General features: G+C 39.6%; 1 protein-coding gene across 1 annotated transcript in view; it reads right to left on the bottom strand.

The window, feature by feature from the left end:
• LOC102205351 (receptor-type tyrosine-protein phosphatase N2-like) overlaps window positions 1–25,689 on the bottom strand; it is a 214,455-nt gene that overhangs the window by 121,252 nt on the left and 67,514 nt on the right. The window contains exon 11 of the mRNA XM_005740735.2: window positions 20,543–20,622. Within this exon, the coding sequence (XP_005740792.1) occupies window positions 20,543–20,622 (80 nt within the window). The remainder of the gene's footprint in view (window positions 1–20,542; window positions 20,623–25,689) is intronic.

The following is a 25,689-nucleotide window of genomic DNA, read 5'->3' as shown; positions in this document are numbered from 1 at the left end:
GAGTGATTTAACTGGCAAAGAGACTGACTCACCCACCTACATATCCACCAATTTAATCATTCAGTTTGTCATGTTTTAATGGATTATGGGTTTGATAAAAATCCTGATAATTGCTTGTCATCAAACAAGTAATACCACTTTATATAATAACTTTCCTTCAGCATAACAAAAAAAAAAAATCTATAGCCATGCTTGAAGGTCTGTGACACTGTAATTATCATTGCACCTCAAATTACACCGCTAATTGTTGGACAGACATAAAATGTTAAGTTCGTCTACATCAGAGACTCAGGTCTGCATTTTCAAACTTTTCGTTTGGCTTTAACACAGTAGTATTAATATTAGTATTATAGTTTGTACATCGTAAACCTGCTAAACTTATTAATGTGTTGTATGTTTCTAAGCACTAGAATATGGCTGACACAAGGAAGTCAAAAATATGTATAGATAGAGTAAATAGACTGCATCAATACAGTCTAATGGGAAGTATTCTGCATTCCCTGCTTTCCAGTTCGATACATCTTAGTGTGAGTTGTGACTTCCTGAAACCATCCTCATTTCTAATAATCAAAACCAAACTCTAACAGCACAAGTGATGGTAGCATCTGAAAACACACAGACTCTGAATTGTGTTATGAACAGCTGTTCCTACAACACCTTCCCCGTCAGCTGCACCGCTTTACTTATGAGATGAAAGGATAGCAATCGTCCTTCGTCAGACTGAATAACAGAACTACAATGAGCAGAATGAACATTTTTATTCGTACACGGAGGACAAGCAATATTTTTATCTATTAATCCATGGCCAAACACTGCAGCCTAAATAAGACTTAAAACCAATAAGTATAGATATATAAGCTCACAAATACTGTCATTAGTTGTGAGTTGAATGACGTCACTGTCGTGTCAAGACGACCTGTTCTGTGATCCTGGTCATTGTTTATAGTCTGACTACGAACACAGAGATTTTTAAAAAGCTTGAGAATGCAGCTTTTTCAGTGTCTTCCTCTTTTGTTCCTCTTGGTTGACCATTTAGCTGCAGCCAAAAAACCCCAATCAAACTCAATAAGCTAGTAGAACTCAGACTTTAAGGAGACTGCAAACACAAACCAGCAAATATCTGGTACCTACCAAAAATCTTGTTTCTTGCTTACAGATAATGCACATTCAAAACCAACAAATATAAACTCTTTACTAACTGTCCATGAAGGAAAGCAAAATTAAACATCTATATTGGTACATGGTAAATCTGCTTCAAAAATCAGATTATATTCTGAGTATATTTAACTGTTTTTAATTCAATTCATAGGACAAAATTACAGCAGTTGCCTCAGATAAATACCCTACAAAATACTACGAAAATGCAATAAAACAAGCCCGTGTGAGGAAGCATTTGGTGACAGTGGGAAGGAAAAACTCCCTTTTAACAGGAAGAAACCGTCATTCTGTAAATCTAGGATTTTTAGACTTTACAGACTGAGAAACTAGCTATGTGATAATGGTAATGCAGTGTTTGAGGTGCTATATGGCTCATTGTTCAACCTGAGTGGCTCAATATTTTGAAATATAATTACATTATATAATCATTGTGACATTACGTTTCTCCCAAAATGTTCATCTCACATAATTTTGGAGCCTTAACATGATCTTTTGGGGGGGTGTTTCCCTCTTTGAGCCAAAAGTGACAACGTTTGAACAAGATGATGGACATGGGTAAAAATGAGGAAATCCAGCTTTCTGGATCTGACTAACAACAAAATTTTCAGTTCCAGACACTTAACTCATTAACTCATCTAAAATCTGTACTTTCACAGATAAACTGTTTGCTTCTGAGCTCGTTTACATTTAAAAAAATGTTATAAACCTCTGTTAGTCTCTTTACATGTAAAACATGGCAATGCATTACACATAATAAGAAAAAATGAACCATCAAGAGTCGAGTCATGTGATCATGTCCTGACAGTATCTAGAGATTGAACCCCTTCACTGTGACAGAGTAGTCTACACAAAATGAGCTGAATCTCAAACAAGTCATGAGTCTATTCAATATTCATGCTTAGAAACAAGGCAGCAGCCTATTAAGGCGAGCTTCAAACGAAGCTGCTTATCTTTTTAATTAGGCCGCAGGTTGAGAGCGAACGATATTGCACTCTGAGCTGATGTATATGTAATGTGGAAAAGTATTGATTGTGAGGAGAAGTCGATGAGGGGGCCCATTCAAGGTTCTAGCTCCGTGAACTGTTCAATACAGGCGCTAATAAATAATATCAAAGGCAAAACCTGGCTAAAGGTGGACGAGATGAAATCTCTTTATAATGCAAAGCCCAGGGGGAGAAGAGAGAAGAGAGGATAGGAGGGATGGCAGATATTTCTTTTCGCAGGCTGCCAGGGCGACAGGATATTGCACAGAGTGTGCAGCTGAAGAAACAAATAACCCGTCTTTCATCAATAGCAGATTAAAACACAGACGGAAAAAGGGATAGAAAAACATTCCTAATTATATTTTCTGGAGTTTGTGTTTTTTCCTGACTGTTTTGACACAGCTAATATGCTTTTTCTTGAACACCACCCCCTCTCTTCACACACACACATTAAAAAAAACCAAAAAAAAAACCAAACCAGCATCATCACCCTCCACCTTGCCAGGTTATCTAGGTCTAATAGGCAATATAAGAAGCTATTTGCACTTCAAGGTGCTAATGCAACACTTTCCTCAATCTTATTACCATCAATGTGATTTTCTCACCTGTGTGTTGACAAGTAGAATTACACAAAGTGTTTGGACACCAATATTGCCAACATCAAACAACCCCCTTCAAACCCGAGTTTCTAGGCAAGTTAGCACCCTGACCTTTGCCGGTCTATTACATTGTTGACTTTACTGCAGGAAGCTGCTTGTCACAAGTGTAATTTAAGAGATGCAAATCAGTCTGTTGTGCTCAGTAAAGCGTTGCTGTTTTCTAGCAGCAGTTTTTTTTTTTTTTTTTTTTTTTACACTTTGGATATTAATCCGTTTTAAAGTGCTAAATGATGCAACATATTCAGTTGTTTCACAAAACATGTCCTCATGTTTGGCAGGAAGTACCAGCATTCAGTATGTGTAGTACAAAAAGGTAGATAGAATTATATCACTGTAAAACTATAGCTCACTTTCAATAAGTTAAATAACTCATTTAGACTGATTTTTTTTAAGAAAAAGCTAAAATAAAGAAACAGATTTGGGCATTTACAAGTTTAAAAGTACAGACACACGTGAATGACTGTTTCAAGCAAACTGAATGTGCTGAATGCGTATTTTTTCTTGCCTTCAACGTTTATGGGGAAACTTTTTATAACCACAATTAAAACCTACAAAGGTAACAAAAAGAGACTTCTATGGGATTTTAAAACAGTCATAAAACAGTTTGAATGATGACAGCACCAATATTTTTGCTTTATTTTGCATTGATTTTATGGCGTTGCCATTTCTTTGATATTAAATTATTATTACTATTTCATATTCATTTACGATTTGTTGTGTCTGAGCTTGTTCCCTTTTTTATATTTTCTTCTCTTTTTCTCCAGTTTTTAAACAATTCTTGTCAGCCTGACAAGCAAACATAACCCTTTTTAATTTGACTGATATACTATGCACATTAACACGGCGTCAGCAAAGCAGTTAAGGTTACAACGCAAACATTGAGAGCATTGTCGTTGATTTTATGATGAATTAATAGTTGTAGTGCAAAGTAGTGGAGAGGATAGAAAGCTAGCTAGCTGGTGTGGCTCACTCTTCTACTAAGCAGCCAAAAGTTAAGTAAGCTAAACGAAGGTTAGCCAGAGTTGACAGCTCTGTCGCTTTCCTAATGTTTTTGCTAGCAGACAGAACTGACCACAAAGCCCTGAATTCATGTCATGTCCAGTGTAAGTGGGATTTATTAAGTTACAAATACTTTACTTACTGTAAAGATATTATCACAATGGGTCAATGTGTGTGCGTCTTTGTGTGTCTTTGTGTCATTAGTGAGTAGGTGGGTGGGTATGTGTGAGTAAGTAAGGGAATGAGTGTGTGTGGGTGCACGGCTGGGCCTGGGTCTGAGGCCCAGGTACCGGGCAGTTCTTTGGTGCCTGGAGCCCTGATCTCAGCTCACACCGGGGTGGCTGGTCTCTAGTGGGGTCGGTTGCCCGTCGCCGCTGGCCCTCTGGGACTCCCACCCCTTTTGCCCCATCTAGGGCCTCCATCCTTCTCCAGCTGGGATGGGCGTGCAGATGTTGCCAAGACTCGTGGCCTTGGTACTTTGTGGTCTTCAGTAATCTTGGGGGCTGTGGATGGCTCAGATCCATCTCTGTCTGCGTCTGGCTCCTGGGGGGTGTCACTGTGGCTTCCCACCCTCATTTTCAAGTACATATGTGACAAAGACCCACACTCACATTCGACATACTCTTTCTCTCTCACACACACACACACACACACACACACACACACACACACACACACACACACACACACAGTAGATTTATTTACCTGTGCATTTTCGAATGTTTGTGTTCCAGGTGTTGTATGTTTGTTTTTCTTACAAGAGTGGCAGTTGATAATATATTGTGGATTTCTATTTGTACTCTATCCTTTTATTACGTCTTCCCCAATCCCCCCCCAACTCCCTTTTATTGTTTGCTTGTCCTGTCTTAGACATTGTTACCCTGTATACCATATATAATGTAATAATTGAAATAACGCGAACAGAAATGAAGAAATATACACATAAACCCTAAACAAGAGGAGCCTATAGAGAATTTGTAGAGCTGAACTGGAAAAGGAAGATGTGTTTAGCACCACAGTGCAGATCATAACTCTGATTGCAAAAGCTGCCAGACAGGACAGGATCTGTGCAACCTCGCACAAAATCATGTGCATGGGATTTTTTAATTTTCTTTGATGTTTTAAGTTTATCCCTCTACAGGCCAAATCCACTGAGTGATGTTATAGATGTAGGTAGACGTAGTCCCACGTCAGCTCATTCAGCTGTTATACTGTATATTGCTCACCAATGAAACATGGCACTGTAAATGGCTGGAGTGGAGCGATGAATCATAGGTACAGTTATTGTAAGATAAATTGGTAAGTACCAAGTATTTGTTTATTATGTTTTATTTCTATTGAATTCAAGGTTGTAGGCACATTACGGGGACAGACAGCCAAAGCCTTCACAATGTTAAAAATCATAATTTAAAGAGCAGAGATGCTGTGCACCACATTCAGCTAGTGACTTAAGTCTTAAAGAAATATTTCTTTCCTTCTAGAGTTTATCTTAGATAAACTAATGGAATACCTCTTCCTAGTATACAGACACAAAAGAGCCATTTGTTGTACGTTATAATTTAAAAACCTTGCAAAGCTTCTCACAAATAAAATACCAAATAGTAGTTTTTACCTGGATGTTAAAAACATGAAAGCCTAAGATCCCCTTTGTCTCAATAGACTGACACTCTTATCGATCTTATCAATTAAATGCCTAAAGTCACTCCGGATGGAAGTTCTCTGTTCTCTGCAGAAACTAGTCTTTGATCATATGACCACACACCCCAACCACTCTCTAACGTCTCCACGGCACACGCTCAGCTAGAAAAATCTTGTCAGCAGCTGCAGTTTGAAGTCCCCTCGAATGCAAATTGAAAATTAAGGTGCACTTCCTTAATCTGCTGTTCTAATCCAGCTCCAAAAAGGAGGTAAAAGAAAGAAAATAGAAAGGAAAAATCCACAGGAAGGGCCACATTAATTATACACAAAAAGAAAAACTACAAAAGAGGGCCTGGTCTTTGAAGATACTGAGCACTAAATGTCACCCGCAGTCTTTGAAGCTCTCAACTGCCTTTGTCTCTCATTTCTCCTCTACATGAAACACGACGCGCGGAGAGACACTGCCAGCAACAGGAAAGGACACTTCAACTTGGGGGTGCACACTCTTTAATAAGAGAGATAAGAAATTATAAAAATACACAGTATACTCCCCTATCATGAAATAACTTCTTTTTAATCTGTGACCTGAAATTCACATATAAAGTCTGCACAATCAGATGCAGACTAAATTCAAATAGATTCCAATTTATTTGTTTACATTTGCTTTAATTTATTATTAAATTACGAGAATTTATCTGTCTCAAACTGCAGCAGGAATAAATTGATAACTCAAATAAATCAAATCCTGCTTATAGAGGACTAATGTTATCTGAGGACGTCCAGAGATTTTAATATTTACAGACATTACTGAAGATTTTAATCCTATTAAATCTGCTCTTTTTGTTACTGTCGAAATGTTTTGTTCACTTCAGTGAGGTGAATATGAAGGTGACTGAAAATCTATTTTTTGTTGTTTTCCTCTTTCTATAAAAATATGCATATAGCAGAAGAGGAGCGTGTATGTAGAGTTACTGCACAGCAGTTTCAGAGTTGACCCACTGTGGGTCAATACATGTTCCCCGATACACACAGAAAAACGCAGCAGTGGCTTAACTCTTACTGGAACGTGGAATGCCTCGCCCGGCCAGGCAAGTTGCAATTTACATCAGTGTGTTTCCATGTTTATGCCGTTTTTACTCTCGAAGGACAGATCTCAACAATCAGCACAATTTCAATACATGCACAAAGATTAGTATAACAAATCAGTATGTGATGTGATAGCCCAGAGAACGGTATCATGTCACAGTGAAGCTGACCTGCACTGCCCATCAAGAGTTTGGACACACCCTCTCATTTAATGGTTTTTCTTTACATTGTAGATTCGCACTGAGAGCATCAACACTGTGAATGAACAGATACTGAATTAAATAAAACATGTTTTCTATTTTTGACTCTTCCAAATAGCCACACTTTCCTTTGATTACTGCTTTGCTCATTGTCTCGATAAGTTTCGTGAGGTTGTCACCTGAAATGGTTTCCTAACAGTCTTGAAGGAGTTCCCAGAGATGCTGAGCACTTGCTGGCCCCTTTGCCTTCACTCTGCGGTCCATCTCATCCTAAACCATTTCGGTTGGGTTTAGGTCAGGTGACTGTGATGGCCAGGCCATCTGGCGCAGCACTCCATCACTCTCCTTCTTGGTCAAATAGCTGTTACACAGTATGGAGGTGTGTTTGAGGTCATTGTCCTGTTGAAAAATAAATGATGATCCAACTAAATGCAAATCGGATGGGATGGCATGCCACTGAAGGATGCTGTGGTAGCCATGCTGGTTCAGTGTGTCTTCATTTTTGAATAGATCCCCAACAGTGTCGCCACCAAAGCACCCCCACACCTTCACACCTCCTCCTCCATACAAGTAGAGACCATCCATTCACCTTTTCTGTGAAGATATGGCAGGTGGAACCAAGGATCTGAAATTTGGACTTATCAGACCAAAGCAGAGATTTTCACTGGTCAAGACAAGAAAAAAATACATATTCAATCCATTTCTTGGTTTCTTGGCCCAAACAAATCTCTTCTGCTTGTTGCTTCTCCTCAGTAGTGGTTTCTTTGACCATAAAGGCCTGATTTCCACAGTCTCTTCTGAATAGTTGATGTAGAAGAGTGTCTGCTACTGGATCTCTGTGTGGTGACTCGGATGAATTTATCCTCAGCAGCAGAGGTGACTCTTGGTCTTTCTTTCGTGGGGCGGTCCTCATGTGAGCTAGTTTCTTTGCAGCGTTTGATGGTTTTTGTGACTGCACTTGGAGACACATTCAGAGTTTTAAAATGTTTCAGACTGAGTGACCTTCAGTTCGTAAAGTAATGATGGACGGTCGTTTCTCTTTACTTAGCTGATTGGTTCTTGCCATAATATGAATTCTAACAGATGTCAAATGGGGCTGTCAGCTGTGTACGAGCCTGACTTCTGCCCAACACAACTGATGGTCCCAACCTCATTAACAAGGCAAGAAATTCCACAAATGAACCCTGACAAGGCCCATCTGTGAAGTGAAAACCATTTCAGGTGACTACCTCATGAAGCTCATTGAGCGAAAACATAAGTATGGCTACTTTGAAGAATATAGAATTTAAGACAAAAAGAGTCAATGTTAGTAATCATAAATACACCCTAGTAACAGTGACCAGTCTGCACCAAATTTACCTCAAGTCGAGGGGAACATCATTTCAAGAAATTACTTTAAGGTGTTTAAGAGAAATTGTGCTCACAAAAATGTGAAGCCTGTGCAGAGAACCTGAGAGCAAAACGCCTCCAGCAATAGCTGTCACCAGCCCAGAGCCCATTAATGCTAAAAGTGAGCCAGAGAAACCCATGAGGACTGGTACAAGTTCAGGACTGCCAGTGTGGTACACTGACCTGGTGTTTTATTTTTTAATGAACAACTATTGGAGTCTGCTGGTACTAAGGAAAACTTAGGATGTTGATATTTTAAATATATAAAATTGTGTTCTAAGAGTGATTACAAATCTTTTTATATTTAAGGACAATATTAAAGCCAAGCTTTGTTCTTTAGAAGTTGCCTAAAACTAGCATGAATTTAGATAATACATAATCTAGAACAAGTGAGAACAAATAATAAGAACAAAAGAACTACTAACACAATTATTTAAACATTAAATAGTTACATTTATTTCATATATAGAGAGATTGAGACCATTTCTGATGAGGCTTCAGTAAACAGATCAACTGAAGGGCCAGACGCATCTCTCAGGTCCAGTGTCACGTCTTAGATGGATTTTCTTTGCTGTTTCTTAAGGACATCACTTTTAGGTACCCTTCACCTGTTGAAGATACTGTTTTAAGTCTACAACTTCTTCTTTTGTCCTCCACTTGTTAGTTTCCTCAGATTTTCTAAGCAGACGGACCAACCCGAGACATGCCACATTTTCAAATAACAGCACAACACTACATTTTTAACCCTGCTGGTATGAAAAAAAATAAGTCTGTTAATCTGTGTTATCTTTGGCATGTGTCCGCTAAAGAAATTGGCACAAATTATTTGTTTCTGTCACAGGCAGCTTGTAAAAAAGTGTCTCCACAACACTAGTTTATCACTCAAGTTAGGTGAAATTTTTATGTTTGAAAGATTCACAGCTTAGAATTTAATGGCTTAGCTAAGAAGCAGCAAAAAGGCCCATTCCTCTGAAAGTGGTCAGGTACGTATGAGAACTGGACTGAAAATATGAAAAAGCTGCCAATGTCCAAAGAAAACTCCAAAAGGTTTCCAGAAAGCCCGGAGGGCAATTGCTCAAGACAACCTCAAAAAGCTTAAGACTTTTGCACTGTTCTGTAACAAATCAATGACCATTACTGCAAGCATGCATATGGATATGTTTATGTAAAGCAGTGGATTAATACAGATTTGATGTTCCAGTGAGTATTTTCCTATTGGACCTTCCAAAAAACCTAAAAATATCAATATTTCACTCAGTGCATCCATGACAAAGAAAGAACATTGTTGTGTTTCTAATAGTTTATGGATAACAACAAACATGGTAAAAGTAATATTAGACGCTGCATATTCACACAATACTATCTTCTGAAGACGATCACTGCATTGTTATTGTTGGTCTGTTCGATAGGATTTGTTGTATTGTATATTCTTAATAAAATGAAAATATGAAGACAGTCTATTTTTCTTTAAACAGTGAAAAACATCTCATGAGAAAACTTTCCTTCTATGGGATAAATAGGACACTGAGCATTACACGGTATGAGCTTAGTCCCAGAGGGATGAAGTAAAATAAAGAGAAGTGTGTAGACAACAACAGTCAATCAGAAACAAGGACACTGCATTCCTGTTTCAGGTGGGGATCAAGTCAGCCTCATACATATCCCTCAGGGTTTCTGTTTGGTGCTGATTTTCTCTCTTCATGAAGTTTTCCATGTACATCTTAAAACCTGCGAGAATCCTATCTGGATAGACTTCAGGTCATCTTCATATACCTTCACATGATGAACACCCAGCCTCAGAGCATTGGTTCAGTCCCATTTACACCAAAGCAGTCGCCCAAAATCTCACTAAAGCCAAAACATCTTTTTTAAACCTGAAAACTTGTGTCAGGTTTGAAATTGGAAAATAAGTAAACTCCAATGACACAGCAGAGGCCCTGACTTGCTCACCTCTACTAGAGAAGGTAAATTTCCATTCAGAGGATCCAGGGTTCTACGACTGCATTCCTATCCCCAACCGGATGCAGCAGATGGCTGCCCCTCCCTGTGCCTGCTTCTGTGTGAGGATTCTTCCTGATAAAAGGGAGTTTTTCCTTCCCACTGACACCAAGTCGTTGCTCATAGGAGATCTGATTGTTAAGGTTTTCTGTCAAATACTGTAGGGTATTTGGGTGGATTGACCTTTTGAAAGATTTTTTTTTTTTTTTTTTTTAAATCCAGTGACTTTCTCCCAGCAGCTCACAGGGTAGAGCTGCAGAGATTAAATGTTTCTAATGTTTTTATATTAACAACAGAGCATCAGGATATGTACAAAAGTAAAATTATTTTAATTTACAGCGTGGAAAAGATGTGCAAACTAAAGTGAACCACTGACACATTTTGCTAACTATCAGCACTTTCCCTGCTTAGCTCTTAAAATATTGATCCAATTCTCTCTCTTCAAAGCGCTGATTGTGATTCCAAATTCATCTCTAACCAGTCCTTAACAGGCATATCCATCCCCGTTCTACTTTCCAGTGCAGACAGAACCCTGCAGAGCCAAATCTTTGTTAGTAATTTGACTTTTTTTATTCTCTACTCTACAACCAGTTTCTCCTTATCCACCCTCTCCCTTTGTAGGTGAAAGAAATTATGGGAAAAAAGGAGACAGAAGAGAGGCAGACTAAAAAGAACAAGACTGAGAGAGAAACTAAGGGGTGGGGGGTGGGAGTTCGGGTACTTGAGTGCAGTTGTAATCAAGGCCTGTGCACTCAAGAGGGGCCAATCAATCCAACCGTCTGCCTCTACATCTCATCAGGCATCTTGAAGACGGCTAAAAATGAGTTGCTTGGTCCAGGCGGCCTCCTTGGGCCGCTGAGAGAGAGAGAGCTTCAGTAAGGAGTCCATAATAACTGCAGCAGAGGACAGAAAGGTCCTAAAAGTCTGAGCTGCAGTTAGAGTGCAACGAAAAATGACTGACCCCCTGCTGATAGCAGTGTTTACTGCCACAGAATTTTTAGACAGCATAGTTTACTTTAAGGAAAATAGGTAAAATGCAGTCTGGGAAAAAAGGAAATCTTGGAATAGTGAAAGATTAATTATGTGGTCAGTAAAATGGCATACAAATGTTGTGTTTGACTGATTATTCCATTCATGTTCAGTTTCCTACAGCATGTCAAACCAAGTTGATTTGAATATTTTCATAATTTCCAATTTACTGTGTGTTTTCTACATATGACCTCTGTACAGCTGTTGTTACACATTATAATAAGAATAAAAATGTCTTCTTGCTTTGTGTTTCCCAGAATGTCCTATCATGTTTACCCCTGGGGCAGAACATTCTAGTTACTGTCCTCTAGCTTGAGTTGGGATGACACGTCCAGTGTGCCTGCAACGACTCAAGGATCGGCAACTTTCGCCTAACGAATAAAAGATCACTGGTTCAATCCCAAGAGGAGACAAAAAGCCATTTTGAGTTGTGTTAAGAAGAGGATCTATGTAAAGACTCTGTCGAACATGCAGAACATGCTGTTGTGACCTTTTGTAAATAAAGCACTGGAAAGTAGTTTTGACTACATACAGGAGGAATGCTCAATAAGCTTGAGTATTAGAACCACAATAGCAGTACAATAGCAAAAATAATATATGCTGTATGCCTGCATCTTCCACAGATGCAAATGAAATCATTTTAACGTTTCATTTTTTTCACAGTTTGAATCACTGGTAAGGATATGTCAGCTATTAGCATATTAGCATAAAAATGATGGGAAAAAAAGCGATAAGAACTTAGAACAAAAGCGACTGTCGCTGTCGACACTAAGAGAAAATTCCACTCTTCACTCTAACATTTCAAAAACCTGTAATTTTGCAAAATTGCAGGTACGCTACGTTGTACATTATGGCAGAAAGGAACTTTAAACTAAGACAAAAAACCAGTCGGATGAAGAGGTGATAATTATGAGCAGTCATCAGACAGACACAGTCATTAAATCTGAGGATATTAAGAAAATTCTATCAGATGATTTTACTCCCATCCATTCAGGTTTTAAAAAATGTATATTAAATTATTCAATCCTAGTGCTAACAAGTTTTTGGAAAGGTTCACCCTTGTTCTTCCGCTCAACTGGGATTACAGAGTTACTGGGCTATAAATTACAGGCTTTGCAGTAGCATTTAAATTAGGTAATAAATAAAATATGAACCCAAGAAGCACGCTGATACTGTCCTGTCATTTTGGATGTAAAAGATAAGGGCTGTAATAGCCTTTTCACCTCTGAAAAAAAGGCGTATATTTGATGTGTGTGTAGGTGGACTCTATATCTGCATCTGTTTCGGGTCTCAGACCTGTCACTGGTTTCCTGAAAAGCAGGGACACGAATGGCACAAATAACAAATTATCGTTCGAAAGTGTGAGAGCTGCAGCAGAGTTTAACACTCCCACATATCACGTACAAAAATGCCTCAGCACAGCCAACAGAAGCCCTCTCCTTCCACCACAGCTCTGTAGCTGAAGGGATGATGTAAAAGTGATGCAAGCACGAAGCCAGCTTCACTACAAGGTGGCCATCTGGGAGAGGTCTGCCAACCCCGCAGTCAACGTCAGGAGCCGAGGCCAACTCGCAGAGATCCTGCCAGCTGCGGGAGTGGGAGAGAAGGGTTGGAGGTGCCAGCAGGCCAGTGCCAGCATTGGGGAAATCAGGCCGGCTGCTTGGCTGAGTAGCTGGCAGGGTGGCTGCACGGTTGGCTCGGGGATCACGTTGCACCACTGTGCAAACTAGAGCTCGGCAAAACACCTGTGTCCTCCCTCCCCTCCTCTCTGCTCGACGGTAGGACTCACAGATGATTGCAAAGCTCCAGAGGACAGTGTACAGCTCTCTGCTCCCTCTGAAGTCGAACCAAAATAACCACAGGTGACTCTGGAACGGCAGGGGAGTGTGCAAGCTTTTTAAAGCTCGGATGAGGCATCTTGCAATTTCACAGAACGCCTAGAGCTCTGTTGTGATGACAGGCGACGAGGCAAAATGCATGGCGCGGTATCACAGAAAATTGCATCACTAAACACCAGCACACACCTCACATTTTCCCTTTTTTGATCCCCCCCTCCCCTCCCCTCTTTGCCAACAGGTGAGAGAACTTCCACAATCGATTAGCCTTCGGCTTGTGATGAAAACTGATTAGCAGGTGAACTGCAATGAGGTTAACGGAAATAGATTTGCCTACTTCTGCAGGGCACAGAGAGACTGCTGGACAGATCCCAGCGCCCAAGCTGTTTCCAATGCAATCACGTTGCCAATCAATGGGAACAATTAAAGAAGTTCCACACAGTGATGGCGATGACATAAAATCAGTCACTACTGTTAACAATGACAATGCATATGTCAATTTTGACCGTAACACTTCCTCTCTGCAATCATGCATCATGTCAGAAACAAGCAGGTCATATCAGAGCAGTGAGAACAGATTGATTTACCACAATATTATAATCAGGACTGCAATTTATTGATTTACACAAAATCCACATAAGGTGGTTCGAATCGACAAAGAAAAAAGAAAACATTGAAGCCACGTCTTTTTAACAATCAATTTAAATACAAGACAAGTAGTCTACCTTGAGAGACAGTTGATGCGAAGGCAGCACAACAGAGTTGACAATTTCCAGGCATGCAATTTGCGGAGGAATGGTAATGGTGATGGTGATGATGATGACGACCTTTGAAAGGCAGTGTTGGAGAAGCACTCTGCAGCTCTAAGAGATAACTTTAAATTGTCCATAATCACAGGATCTGGGAGCGTATAAGCTGACAAAGTCACAGAAAGACATCTAGCAGTACAGCAACGCACAATTTGACCACATTACTTAGGCATAATTACAGATACATTTCCTCACTATGTTATGACACACAAACACTTGCATGGAACTGGTGCTACGAGAGGGAAAAGGGAGTACTCGACTGCAGTCTGAGGTCTGAGGGCTTGCACATCAATAACAAGGCAAAGTGAGGTAGATGAAACACATTACTTTGACCTAAAGAGCTCAGTAATTACATTTGGCATTTTGACAAGTGTTTAGCTGCAGTGAAGGTCAGTCCTGTCAGCGAACGAGATCTATGCTAATCCAGTCAGACGGAAGAAAACCAGGAGACAAAAAGTCGAGCGAAGGAAAGCTCCGACGCAAACAACGCCTTTGTGAAAGTAACATAAACCCTTCCTCCACCCAGTCGTCAGGATCTGTTTTGAAGCTCTGTGACAGAAAGATATCAGCTGTCGGGATAAGGGTGAAGCTGCTTCCTCCTCTACAGCGGCCAGAACAATTTCCGCTTACTAAATAGCCACTTTATTATCATGCCGATACACCGTCGATTTAATTTGATAAAATATTAAATTTGCTGTACTGTTAATGTGATTAAGGCTTGATGTATAGAAAATACCCTTAACATCTGCGTCTGACTTTAATTTGGTTCTCGTGTGCTGCAATTAATACTGTTTGAAAAGGCTGGGAGAAGCAGGCAAATGTTCCAAGGTCCTGCATTATGACCAAATATCAAAGCAGTATAAATATCCGCTTCGGTGAAATGGGTCGCCATGCCTGCTACAGAGTACGCCGACTGAAAGAGCTGCACGCTGTTGCCCAGCACTTGAGGAGCATTTATGGTGGAGTACAAAGTGTCCACGCTGGCACTTCTGATGTGAGTTCATCAGAACGAAATAAGTCTCGAAACAATGATTCAGAGCAGAATCAGGACATATCAGATCACTTTTGATGCAGCTTTGGTAGACATGCATTGCACACTCTAAAATAAAACAACAAGCTTTTACTTTCTAGCTAGAGGACATCTGACATCTGAAGAAAAGATTATTGAGCATGTTTGCAAATGAAAACATTTTTGCCATCACATTTGAATGCATTGGTCAGGCTGTGAAGGGTTAATGTTGTGTTTCCTAGTGAAACTAAGCTGTTCAGCAACTAAAACTAAATTAAACTGAATGTAAAAAGAATGTAAAACAAAACTAATTTTAAAAAGTTTTAAGTAATTGGCCCAAACTTTAAGCAAGGTTCTCTATTTAACATACTCGTGTAATAAATTTCAGTTATATGTTATATATGGGAAAAATGTGCTTTACAAGAAATAATTATTTCACATAATGATCAATATTTTCTCCCATTTTAACTCATAGTGACCTCCGTCAGGAAATTTACATGTCAACACACAAACCATCCTTCTGAGATAAAAGCAAAACACTGAGCAGCCACCTATTGTCTGCAGCTAACAAAGCAGGCTTCCTTTCACTCAAAAAAGGGGGAAAAGTGATGGCAGAAGAGTCTAAACCTGACCACTATCAACAGAAGCTGTCCTAACAGTGAACAATCACTGAGACTGCAAAGCTTTTCGGCATGTGTGAGTAACTATCTTCACACCAACAGGCATTATTAGCATGTAGGCAAAAACAACTGCTGGCAGAATAAAAAAAGAGAGTAGAAGTCAAGCGAACAGACGGTGAAGGATCAGGCTATCTCAGCTGCTCTCCTTCTGCTTTAAGTGCTAATTGAGCTGCCCGCTGTCCTGACCCTGACCCCCGGCCTATTCACAGGGTCCCGTTCTCACGACCGTGACGCACCGCTGCAAGTAGCCCCTGGGTCCTCCCGCCCACCCTCGGCCGGACAATGAGGGTCACCACCTCGCTGCCCACCATCTTGACATCCACCCCCACGTTTGACAATGGCCTCCGGTGGCCTCGGAGTCTTTCACAATGGATGGGCGCCCATGACAGAAGTGGTAACGTGGCTTCTTAAAATGCAACAACCGGTCTGGATAGCCTGACTGCACTAATCGGACCTTTTGGCACCCAGGGGCCGAGGTCAGAACCAATCCAGTGTAAGAAAAACAGGATCCAAGAGATTAGCTTTAAAAGATTTTTACATAATACAATTTAAGTTAAGTATGTTTTTTTTCCAATTACATCTACTTGAGATTCAAAATATTTTACAATTTTAATTTTTTTACATTTTATAGGCTTATATAGTCACTTGTAACACCTACTAATATCATCTCTTTTATTTATGTGTATTTATGTGTCAGGGGAACCATGTAGTGATCTAATGATTTGGCCACTTGGGCAAAAGCTAATTTTGGGGGATTTCCAGCAACCATAGTAACCAAATTTTGTCACTTGTCACAAACAAAATTAGAAGGTAACTCATTAAACGTCAGGCAAATGTCCAGTGGGTGTTAGTAAATGTTCTGTGAGTGGATTCTTTACCTGCGTGCAGAATAAATGCTGCTCAAGTGTGAGCGGTTAATAGGCAGACTCATACGGCAACCAAAAGTCCCGATGGACATGTCGACATGTCCATCTACTTACAGAGGCTAATGCATCAGTCACAAAACAGCAACCATATTACGATAATGCTTACAAGGAAATTGCAGAATTTTGGTGCAGTGTTCTTTTTGTAAATATAAACTCTTACAACCCCAATAACACACCTTATTCTTATACCATCTTCATATTTATGCTGTTTTCTTCTGTAAATGAATAATAGAACAGACAGTAAAACTTAAAAGAAGTGGATTTACACACCTGGCTATGCCTGAGTGGTTTTATTAATGAAGTGGAAATGAGAATGGAAAATTGCAACTCTAAAAGGAATAAATGATTTTTTTTTTCCTCATGCAAAATGTTTAATTTATGTAGTTATGTAGCTGCCTATGCTTGAAAAAATGTATATTTTTAAAATGTAATCATAAAAAATGAGATTTTAAATGTTAAAATCTAAAATAATGAATGAAGTTAGTGTGATTAGCTTATCAGGTTTGAGTTGACGTGGTTGATTTTTATTTGATATTCTCACGTTTGATTCGATTTTTCAAACCTTTGAATATCTCCTCCGTCCGTTTTCAGCGTTCTCACGATTCAATTGTGGATATTCAAATTACCCAGAGCAGCACATGCACTCTACAGCCCACATTAAACGATGTGAATCCTCCTTTCACCATAATTTTTGTGCTTTAAACATCTTTCTGGCAAACAAATGAGGTCTTCGCACAGATTTGATCAAATAAAACGGAACGATTTTAAACACAGCTGCCATAAGCCTTCAACCTAAACACAAGAATTTGTGACAGAGGAGATGGAAGTCCACTCTCTCCCCTCTGCTGCTGTGTGACTATAAACGATGATAAAACGACGTCATTACAATGGCCGTGTAAAGCTTAATGTTTCAGAAAAGCACTATAAGCCACGGCTAGAGGGGATAATGTACGCTTTGGGATGGATTGATATTCTAGTTGAATATGACAAACGACACTTTAAAGATGGCCCGCCCACACTATTGCACTTTAGCTGAGAGGACGCCGTATTTCATTTCAAGCACGTTCTGTCAAATGTTTGCATTAATAACAATCGAGTCTCATCCGTGACCCCGCAGAGCCACCGGGTGCGGCGGGCGGGAAATGAGAACGCCAACAATAGCACTTAAAAACAGGAGAGAAGCCGTTGCATAATCAGTGTGTGCGTCTGTGTATGGTTGGGGTAAAAAGAAATGTAAAAGCATGTGCCCATGCAAGGAGGTGGGTTTGCAATTATCAAGCAGGATAAGAACTACAAATAAAATACTCATTTAGGTTACTTTAACTTACTTTGGTCCGATTTCCTACTGTGGGTGATATTTGCATGTGTGTGAACTGGACCCAAGGAGTATCAGGAATGTCCCCTCTCTCCCTCTCCCTCTGGACTGACAGCTTAGCTAATGGCAAACATTCCTTCTTTCTTTATTCCCCACTTCATCAACACCTTCGCCTCATTACTGTGAGTCACACACTGTAGCCTGCTGAACACACACATGCACACTCTCACACACCTTCACAATGTCTCTACTCCTGAATTGCACTGTGATAGAGAGTTCCTCTCCATGTGACAGAACAGCTTGAACCGAGTCGTTTTGAGTCACAGGATCTTGAAACAAAATCAGGTGGAACTTCCTTTGTGTGCTTTGGAAAGCAGAAGGTGGTAGACAACAAATTTCTGCTGATAACGAGCGACTTTGCACTCACAACGCCGCCCTTGTGAAAACATTTACACACCTGATTTCTGCTTGTTTTAATCTTCTCCGCAATCAACAGAAATTACACCTATTATGATATTAGCAATAGTCACAACTGATGATTTTGCATTTATTACCATTTTTCTAAACAGAGTTCTGTGTTAAACTGTGCAAATTAGGCAAAGATCAGACTCCACATCAAGCTTCCATATTCAATCCATCAATGCTATCCAACAAACCAGCCTGGTTTCACAGGGAAAAAAAGTCAGGTGACTATGACCTCTCAACTTTAGAATGCATAGAAATGATTTGTAACGTGTTCACATTATGTGCAACCACCACAGAAACAAGATTCAATTAGAGCGTTTGTTGTCTTGGACACACAAATTGGCTGGTTCATACGAGGTAGCGGCACAAAAGACCAATAAAATTAGCAGTGGCGGGGGTGGAGCTGCTAAAAACAAAGAGTTGCACTCTGGAGACTGGGATATGAGTCTCCTGTTGGACCACTGAGGCAATCTTGTCAATATTTCAGTGATTATTAGAATTATTCAAACACCTGAACCACTTCGTTCAGCTTAGACACTGAGACTAGCTGATGAAGGTCAGGAAAGAACATTTTGGGGCAGACTTACCTGAGCTGAAACACAGTGGTAAAAAGAAAAAACAGCACCATTTTCCATAGGCCACCTACTGTGATTGTTGTGTAAAATATGTGATGGTGTTGTCACCCCCACCTGAGATGGTACTCCTTATACTGGCGACAAAGGCCTCGGTGGAGAAGCTTTTACCTTTAAGCGGTGACGGCATCTAACCCATTACTCATTTGAACCCATTATGTGCCACCTCCGTTTAGTGCATGTGAAGAGTTTGTGGCAATTTTTACATTTTTCGATTAAAAATAAAACACTGGTTCCTTCAGCATCGATTAATAAATCCTTCACGAAGGTAAATGTCTTTTTTTTTTTTTAATCGTGAGCCGTTTTTTTATACAGAGATCCTGTAGAACCTTTGTTTTGGTACCTGAGTCCCTCTTCCACACGGAAAAATTCACTTCATACCAGTGTTCTTACTTGAAATGTTCTTAATTCTTATGATGTTGACTCTTTAACTAAAAGTAAATAATCTCTCTCGGTGTGAGTTCCAAAAAGTAAAATGTGATGTATGGTTGTAAGTGCGTCATTTTGAACATTTTGGAGGAGGTGACTCATGCATTATTCCTCCAACGTACTTGCAATCAGTCTAATGTGTGTGAGCATGTTCAGGGAAAGCTAAATGTGAGAGAGAAAGGTACAAAAGCAGCAGATGGTAATTTTAGCAGAGGCAAGTAGGGGCAAAATTAGGCTCCCTATTGTATTTTTACTTCTTTAATGAGATGTATTTCTTGAAAAAAAAAAAGTTTGTGGAGAAACATACCTGTTAGGAACAGCTAGAAACTGCAAACAAGTGGCACATTAACGAGCAAGTCAAAGGAAGTTTAAGCTTTACACAGAAATCTGCTTATGCATCTTCAGAATCTGAAGGCAAGAAAAAAAATAGTACTGGCTGATCTCCTGCTATGTACTGACTCATTAACTCTACTGCAGTTGTACCTTTTAGTTATTTATAGGATACTAATTGTCCATCTTATTCTGTCCCATTTAACATTTAATTATGCAAACAGGGAAACCATCAGCTATCATCTGACGGGTTGATAGTTTTGTATGGCAGACTGCATGTATCGCCATGGCTACTCCATAGCCTGCTACCAAGTTATAAATCATGCATAAGTCACTAGCCCTGGGTTCTTAGAACAACCTGGCATTAAACAAGTAGTGTACAGTTGGTATTTTAAGCTTTTTATCCAAAAACAGCAACATGCTGAAGCCCTTTGATGCTTTATTACAGCAACATTTAGTATAACCATGTTAATCATGCTGGCTGGTTGGCTTTAAAGTTGTCCAAAAGCTGATTCTTCCTTGTGAGAAAACTTCTGTTTTTTTCTTTGTGTGGCATTAATGAAATAACTCATTCTCCAAACACAACAAATATCTGGTGTCCCTGTTTTGTTTTTTTCTAGCTTGTTTATTTAGGCACATATCCAACTCTTCGGATGGATTTCCATGATGGAGGCAAACATGGCTGCTTGAAGATTTGTAACAAAACAGAAAACCCAGCTGGCTTTCTTTCAAAGTGGGCCAGTACCAAATACTTAGCCAAAGTGAACACAAAGGAATTGAATAACTTGCCACAAAGTGCCTGCGTGGATGTGGCAGAATACTCAGTAGGAAAAAAAAAAAGAATTCTTGGAGGAGTCATAAGTTTTGAAAAATGGTCATCTGGGGCCTCAGGTGCAGCAGCAAGCCAATGATAATAGGTTGTCTTTTCCTCTGTCAGTATAAAGACAACATTACTCAGCCAAGGAGAACCTACCAGCCACGTTGGCCACATCTGCGGTGCTGACGTTCTGAGCGTTGGGACTCACTTTGAAGGTCACAGCCGGGCCCACCACCCTGTGAAAGACACGCATACACACATTTAGAAGCTTTACAAAAGGCATCTTCTGAATCTATTTCCCTTGGCGGCTAGGTGTTGTTTTTCAGACACCCGCAGATAAGAAGTTTTGCTCATTAAAGCTCAGCCATACATGCACTTGAGAGAAAAAAAAAATGCTTCAACCTGTGGCGATCCTTTAGGCTGCTGCAATCCCCATCACCACAGCGAGATAACCTCTTGAATCTCAATGTAATGCGCCCACTGGCATTTAAGCACGCAAGGAAATGAAGAAAGGAGAATCAGGATACTCTGATACGTGATTCTCAGAAGAGCAAACACATTTCCAGCTGCCTGGTTTATAATACATTTACATTTTGATTCAATATATGGTGACTGTGATGCACTTTGCCATGATAGATGTAAATTCAAGGGGACAGGAACTAAGAGGTAAAAACAAAGGCAAGAATATGAGCAGAAAAAGAAGCAAAAGACATATGTAGTCCTTTTTAGGGTGCTTTGGAAAGAGCTTTTTTTACCCTGTTCATCCAACATTTATTCCAATAAAGCAGCTTGAATTGAAACACTGAGGGAGAGACGCAGAGAAGCTGGGTGGTCAGAGGCAAAGCGGAGTCTCCCAATGTGATTAACCTTTTGTTTTTCCTGCTGTAATTCAGACTAAAGGCCCAGCAGGAAGATATATTACGAAGTCCCCCACCAGGATGTATTGTGCGCCGCTAAAGGAAGTAACTGCTGCTGTAACAACACTGTTATAAAATATGGTGACATCATTAATGGAGCAGGTCCTATCCTAATGCTGCCGAAAAAAAACGTGTTCAAAGTGGTTTCACATTGATGGATTTAAATTGTTTTCATTGGTGCTTTTGAGTGCATTTTGCAGACTGTGGGGTCGGCCTCTTCTATTATAATAATTAAACTAAAAGGATCAGCAAAATAATTAAGAGAAATGTGCAAAATAAAAGCAGATTCACCTTTTGTACAGAAGCCCACCGCATATAATGTGTCTTGACTCTGTACTCCTTTGTGCTTTGCACTTCTGTACAAAATGCACTGCATGCATAGACCTATTGAACCAATGTTCTCATGCATTTACAAGCAAAATCAATGTAAAAATATAAGATTTGTCTCTAAAAGAGTACATTCTAACACAGTCCATCAGTACAGCAAAGCTTTGTAATCGCACTAATTTAGCCAGTCTCTACACTCTAAAAACCTCAAAGTGTTTACTTTTCAAACCTTTGTAAAAGTTGGATGACCAGCCTTCATTTAACATTATCATGAAGTATTTAAAACTGTTATTGTGGGATTTTAATTGGGTTTCTTGAGCCCAGAGGCCAGAATATCAAAGAAAAACATGAAAAGCCCAGACTCATAGTCACATGTTGTTTTACATGCAACAGTAATTCTACATTATTTTAACATATAAACTGCAACAACAACTAATTAGATGAAGTCGAATTAGTAATCCACGCATGTGATAGAAGTGTTCAATAAAAGATGTACATTTACCTTTACTTTTCCACTACACGCTGCCGTGTTTTCACCACGTTACACATATTTGTACTTTCATGTTAACTTAGCAGCCAAAGACACAAAATATTACAAAACGAGTCAGTCTGTCCCAGGAACACCACACAACACAGCAGCTCATTTTTCCGACCATTATTTCTCCTCCGAGGTATGAGGCCGATATATTTGTCACATCTATGAAGTGATTCATCAGCCGGCACAGGCACACTCTCCGTGTGTGATGAAGAGGTAAAATCGCTCATGTTGAGTTGATCACATATCCATCTGTCGGCCTCTGCTACCCAGGGCAGCGCCAGCACAAAGACACCACATCGACTTTGAACCTTGTAAATAACCTTGTCACTCACCGGGCAAAAGAAGCGCACAGGAGGTGATTTTACATCTTCTATTGCTTCAATTTATCATTTTTCAAAAAAACCCCCAACATGTATTAACGCAGCTTTTGACACATTGTTTCTGATGATCGCAATGCTAAAAGCTTTTGGCCTTACACCTCGTCTCTCAATCTGTAGAGCAACACACTTTAATATAAACTTGAATCTAACAAGCATCCAGCAGCAGCATCATGATAACTAATTGCAAAGGCGGAGGGAAGGCGGTGGGAGTGGAGGCACTGCAGATATATCTGGTGTGCTAAACTGAAATCAAACACGCTCCCAGCTGAACAAAAGAGTGACAGGGACTCTGACTACATGACTGACAACTGAAGCAAACCCTGTCACACTGTAAGTGCTAAAACATCATTTTAGTCTTTGACTGAAGGAATAACAACACCTGAACGCGCCTGAAGACTGAACCTTAAGAAAATATGTACCTCACTGAAGAGAAACGTAACAAAGTGAGCCTGAAAAGCTAAAATCATATTTTTAAGGTCGGCAAATCTTGAAATAAATCAACAGAACAGTATAAAAACAAACAAATTTAGTGATTAAGAAATGTAAAAGCTTACACAGTACTTTACACACTGAAAGACTTTAATGCTCTAGATAACATTTAAAGCCATCACATCATTCAGATGAAAACAACAAACAGCACTATATATTTAAATGATGTGACCATAAATACTAGAAATAGCCAACAACAACAAGAAACTCTAAAAATAAAGTGCAATAGAAACATTTGTTGTTGTAGAAAGAAAGAAGTGCATTTCTGTTTAAAAAATAAAACCCTTATTGTGCAGGCTATGATACTTCTCTGCAGTAGTCAGATTAGTACACAGACTTTTTAGTCAGCTGTTTAAAATTTAAGAGTTATGAGCAGTCGCATTTGATTCAGTTCAAAGAGGGAACCTAAGAGACCAGAGACTACAAAATAATAATAATAATACTAATAATAATAATAATAATAATAATAATAAGGGGGGAAAAAAGAAAAGAAACTAGCTAAGCACAAAAACACAGAGAACTTGAAAGGAACTGTAGCAGGTGACCTGACATAACACAGAGAGAATCAGGACTACTTTACATTATTACACAACTATGACTACAACTATTAAGGGCGAAAACCACAATGCCAGAAAACACAAAGAACTAAAATCATTCGCCGAAAAAATATAAAGGAAAAGAAACTCAAACCTACAAATGTGTGGACCACATGCTTAAAAACACTTTGGAAATAGAGCTGGTGTTAACTTGTTGTTTTTACTGTCCATTTAGCCAGAACGCACAAATTTACAATCATGCTCAGATGTGTCAGAGTCAAGTCAAACTATATAAACAGCTCCAGTTTCACCATCAAGAGTAATGACATTAATATAATGACTTTTGTTAAAGACAAGAAAGACAAATTGCATACAGACCATGATACACACTGAAATGTATATGCATATCGAACATGAAGTGATAACGAGTTGGATTATTTTAGCACAGAAAAAGGACTGTGGAAGGACTCTGCAGGACAGAAGCTGCAGATTAAAGTTTATATGATGTGCGAGTTTTCTGTCAAGTGCCCGAGGGGTAAATAAGATAGAGGTATTTCATTTGAACCTTAATGTTCACAGTTGGAGGAAAAGAAAGTGTCGGCTTTTGAATGCATTCACTATTATTTGAGTTATTATTTCACTTTGCTTGCTTTGAGGGAGACACATCCTTTGTGATTTTGTTGATTTGTGCCAAACGCTGTGACAGTTCTTAAAAAGGTATGATAAAAAATATGATACAAAACACTAAGTGTTCACACCTATGGCCTCAGTTTGTATCCAGTCTGTCATCATCATCATCATCATCATCATCCTCACATCCAGACAGTTCAGGCCCACTCTCTCCTCCTAGTGGCAGCTCTTAGATATGAACCTTCAGCTCAGACACAGACATTACATCACCCAGACCCTCATGTTTCAATAAAATAAATAATTTTTTTTAAACCTCTAGTCTACACTCACTGATGGTTACACAAGAGCCATCATTATTCGGCAGCCAGCTACAGTCAAAGGCTCTGAGAAGCCACCCACATCAGCACTTCCCTCCCGCTCACCGCGTTGCCCTCAACCACTACCAGGCCAACGTGGCAGCTAAAAACATTTCCAAGGCCGTTTTGCTGAAAGTGCTCACCGTCAGTATTATCTAATCAGTATTGAATTGTTCCAAATGAAATGTAAGGGTGTGAGTCACTCTCCAGGTTTGTTTTGTGTCCTGGCACAGTGTGTAGGCTCACTTTTATGATTCATACGTTGCCAGTGTTGGAAGTTTTGCTGGAGGCTCGTCGAAGCGCTGCTGATCTCTGGCTGCGGCCCCGAGAGGAAATTGTTAGAAAAGGGAAGTTTTGTTGTCTTTTCAGTGGCTGAGGTTTCACAGGTCGATGACTACTTTGTTCAGAGATACTTTTGTTGTTTTAATATACGAATCCAATTTCAAAGAAGTCAGGACACTATATACATAGATAAAAAGAGAATGCAATCATTTGCAAATCTCACAAACCTATATTTTATCCACAGCAGAACACAGGAAACACGCAGATGTTTAAGCTGAGAAAATTCTTTTTGAATTTGATTTCAGAAACTCATGTCAACAAAGTCAGGGCAGGGACATGTTTACAGCTGTGTTGCATCTGGGACATGATGAGACCAGCTGCTGGACCTGTGGGAGAGCCCAGTTCTACTGGACTCTTCTCCTTCAAAGTCGTGCTGTTGTAATAGCTGCATTATGTGGTCTACCATTGTCTTGCTAAAATATGTAAGGCTTGTCCTGAAAAAGCCATGATCTAGATGGGAGTATATATTGATCTAAAACCTCTGTATATCTTTTCAAATGATCTTTCATTGATTTTGCCTTTCCAGATGTGCAAGGTGCTAATTCCATAGGCACTCATGAACCCACAATCTATCAGAGATGCAGGCCTTTGATTGAGGGCTGATAACAAACCAGATGGTGCCTCTCCGCTTTAGTCCTGAGGATGGTGCTTTCCATGCTTTTCAAAAAGAACTATACATTTTGATTCATGTGTCCACAGAACAATGATTTCTGAGTCTGTGCAATGAGTTCCATTAAAGAATCATGCTCGTTTTTAAATGCAGTCCTACCCAACGGTCCAAAGAGTGG

The sequence above is a fragment of the Pundamilia nyererei genome, unplaced genomic scaffold, assembly GCF_000239375.1.
Source record: "Pundamilia nyererei isolate P.nyererei 1_Seehausen unplaced genomic scaffold, PunNye1.0 scaffold00103, whole genome shotgun sequence".
NCBI lineage: Eukaryota > Metazoa > Chordata > Actinopteri > Cichliformes > Cichlidae > Pundamilia > Pundamilia nyererei.
The sequence above is the reverse complement of the archived record's forward strand: the minus strand, read 5'-3'. Positions and strand labels throughout refer to the sequence as shown.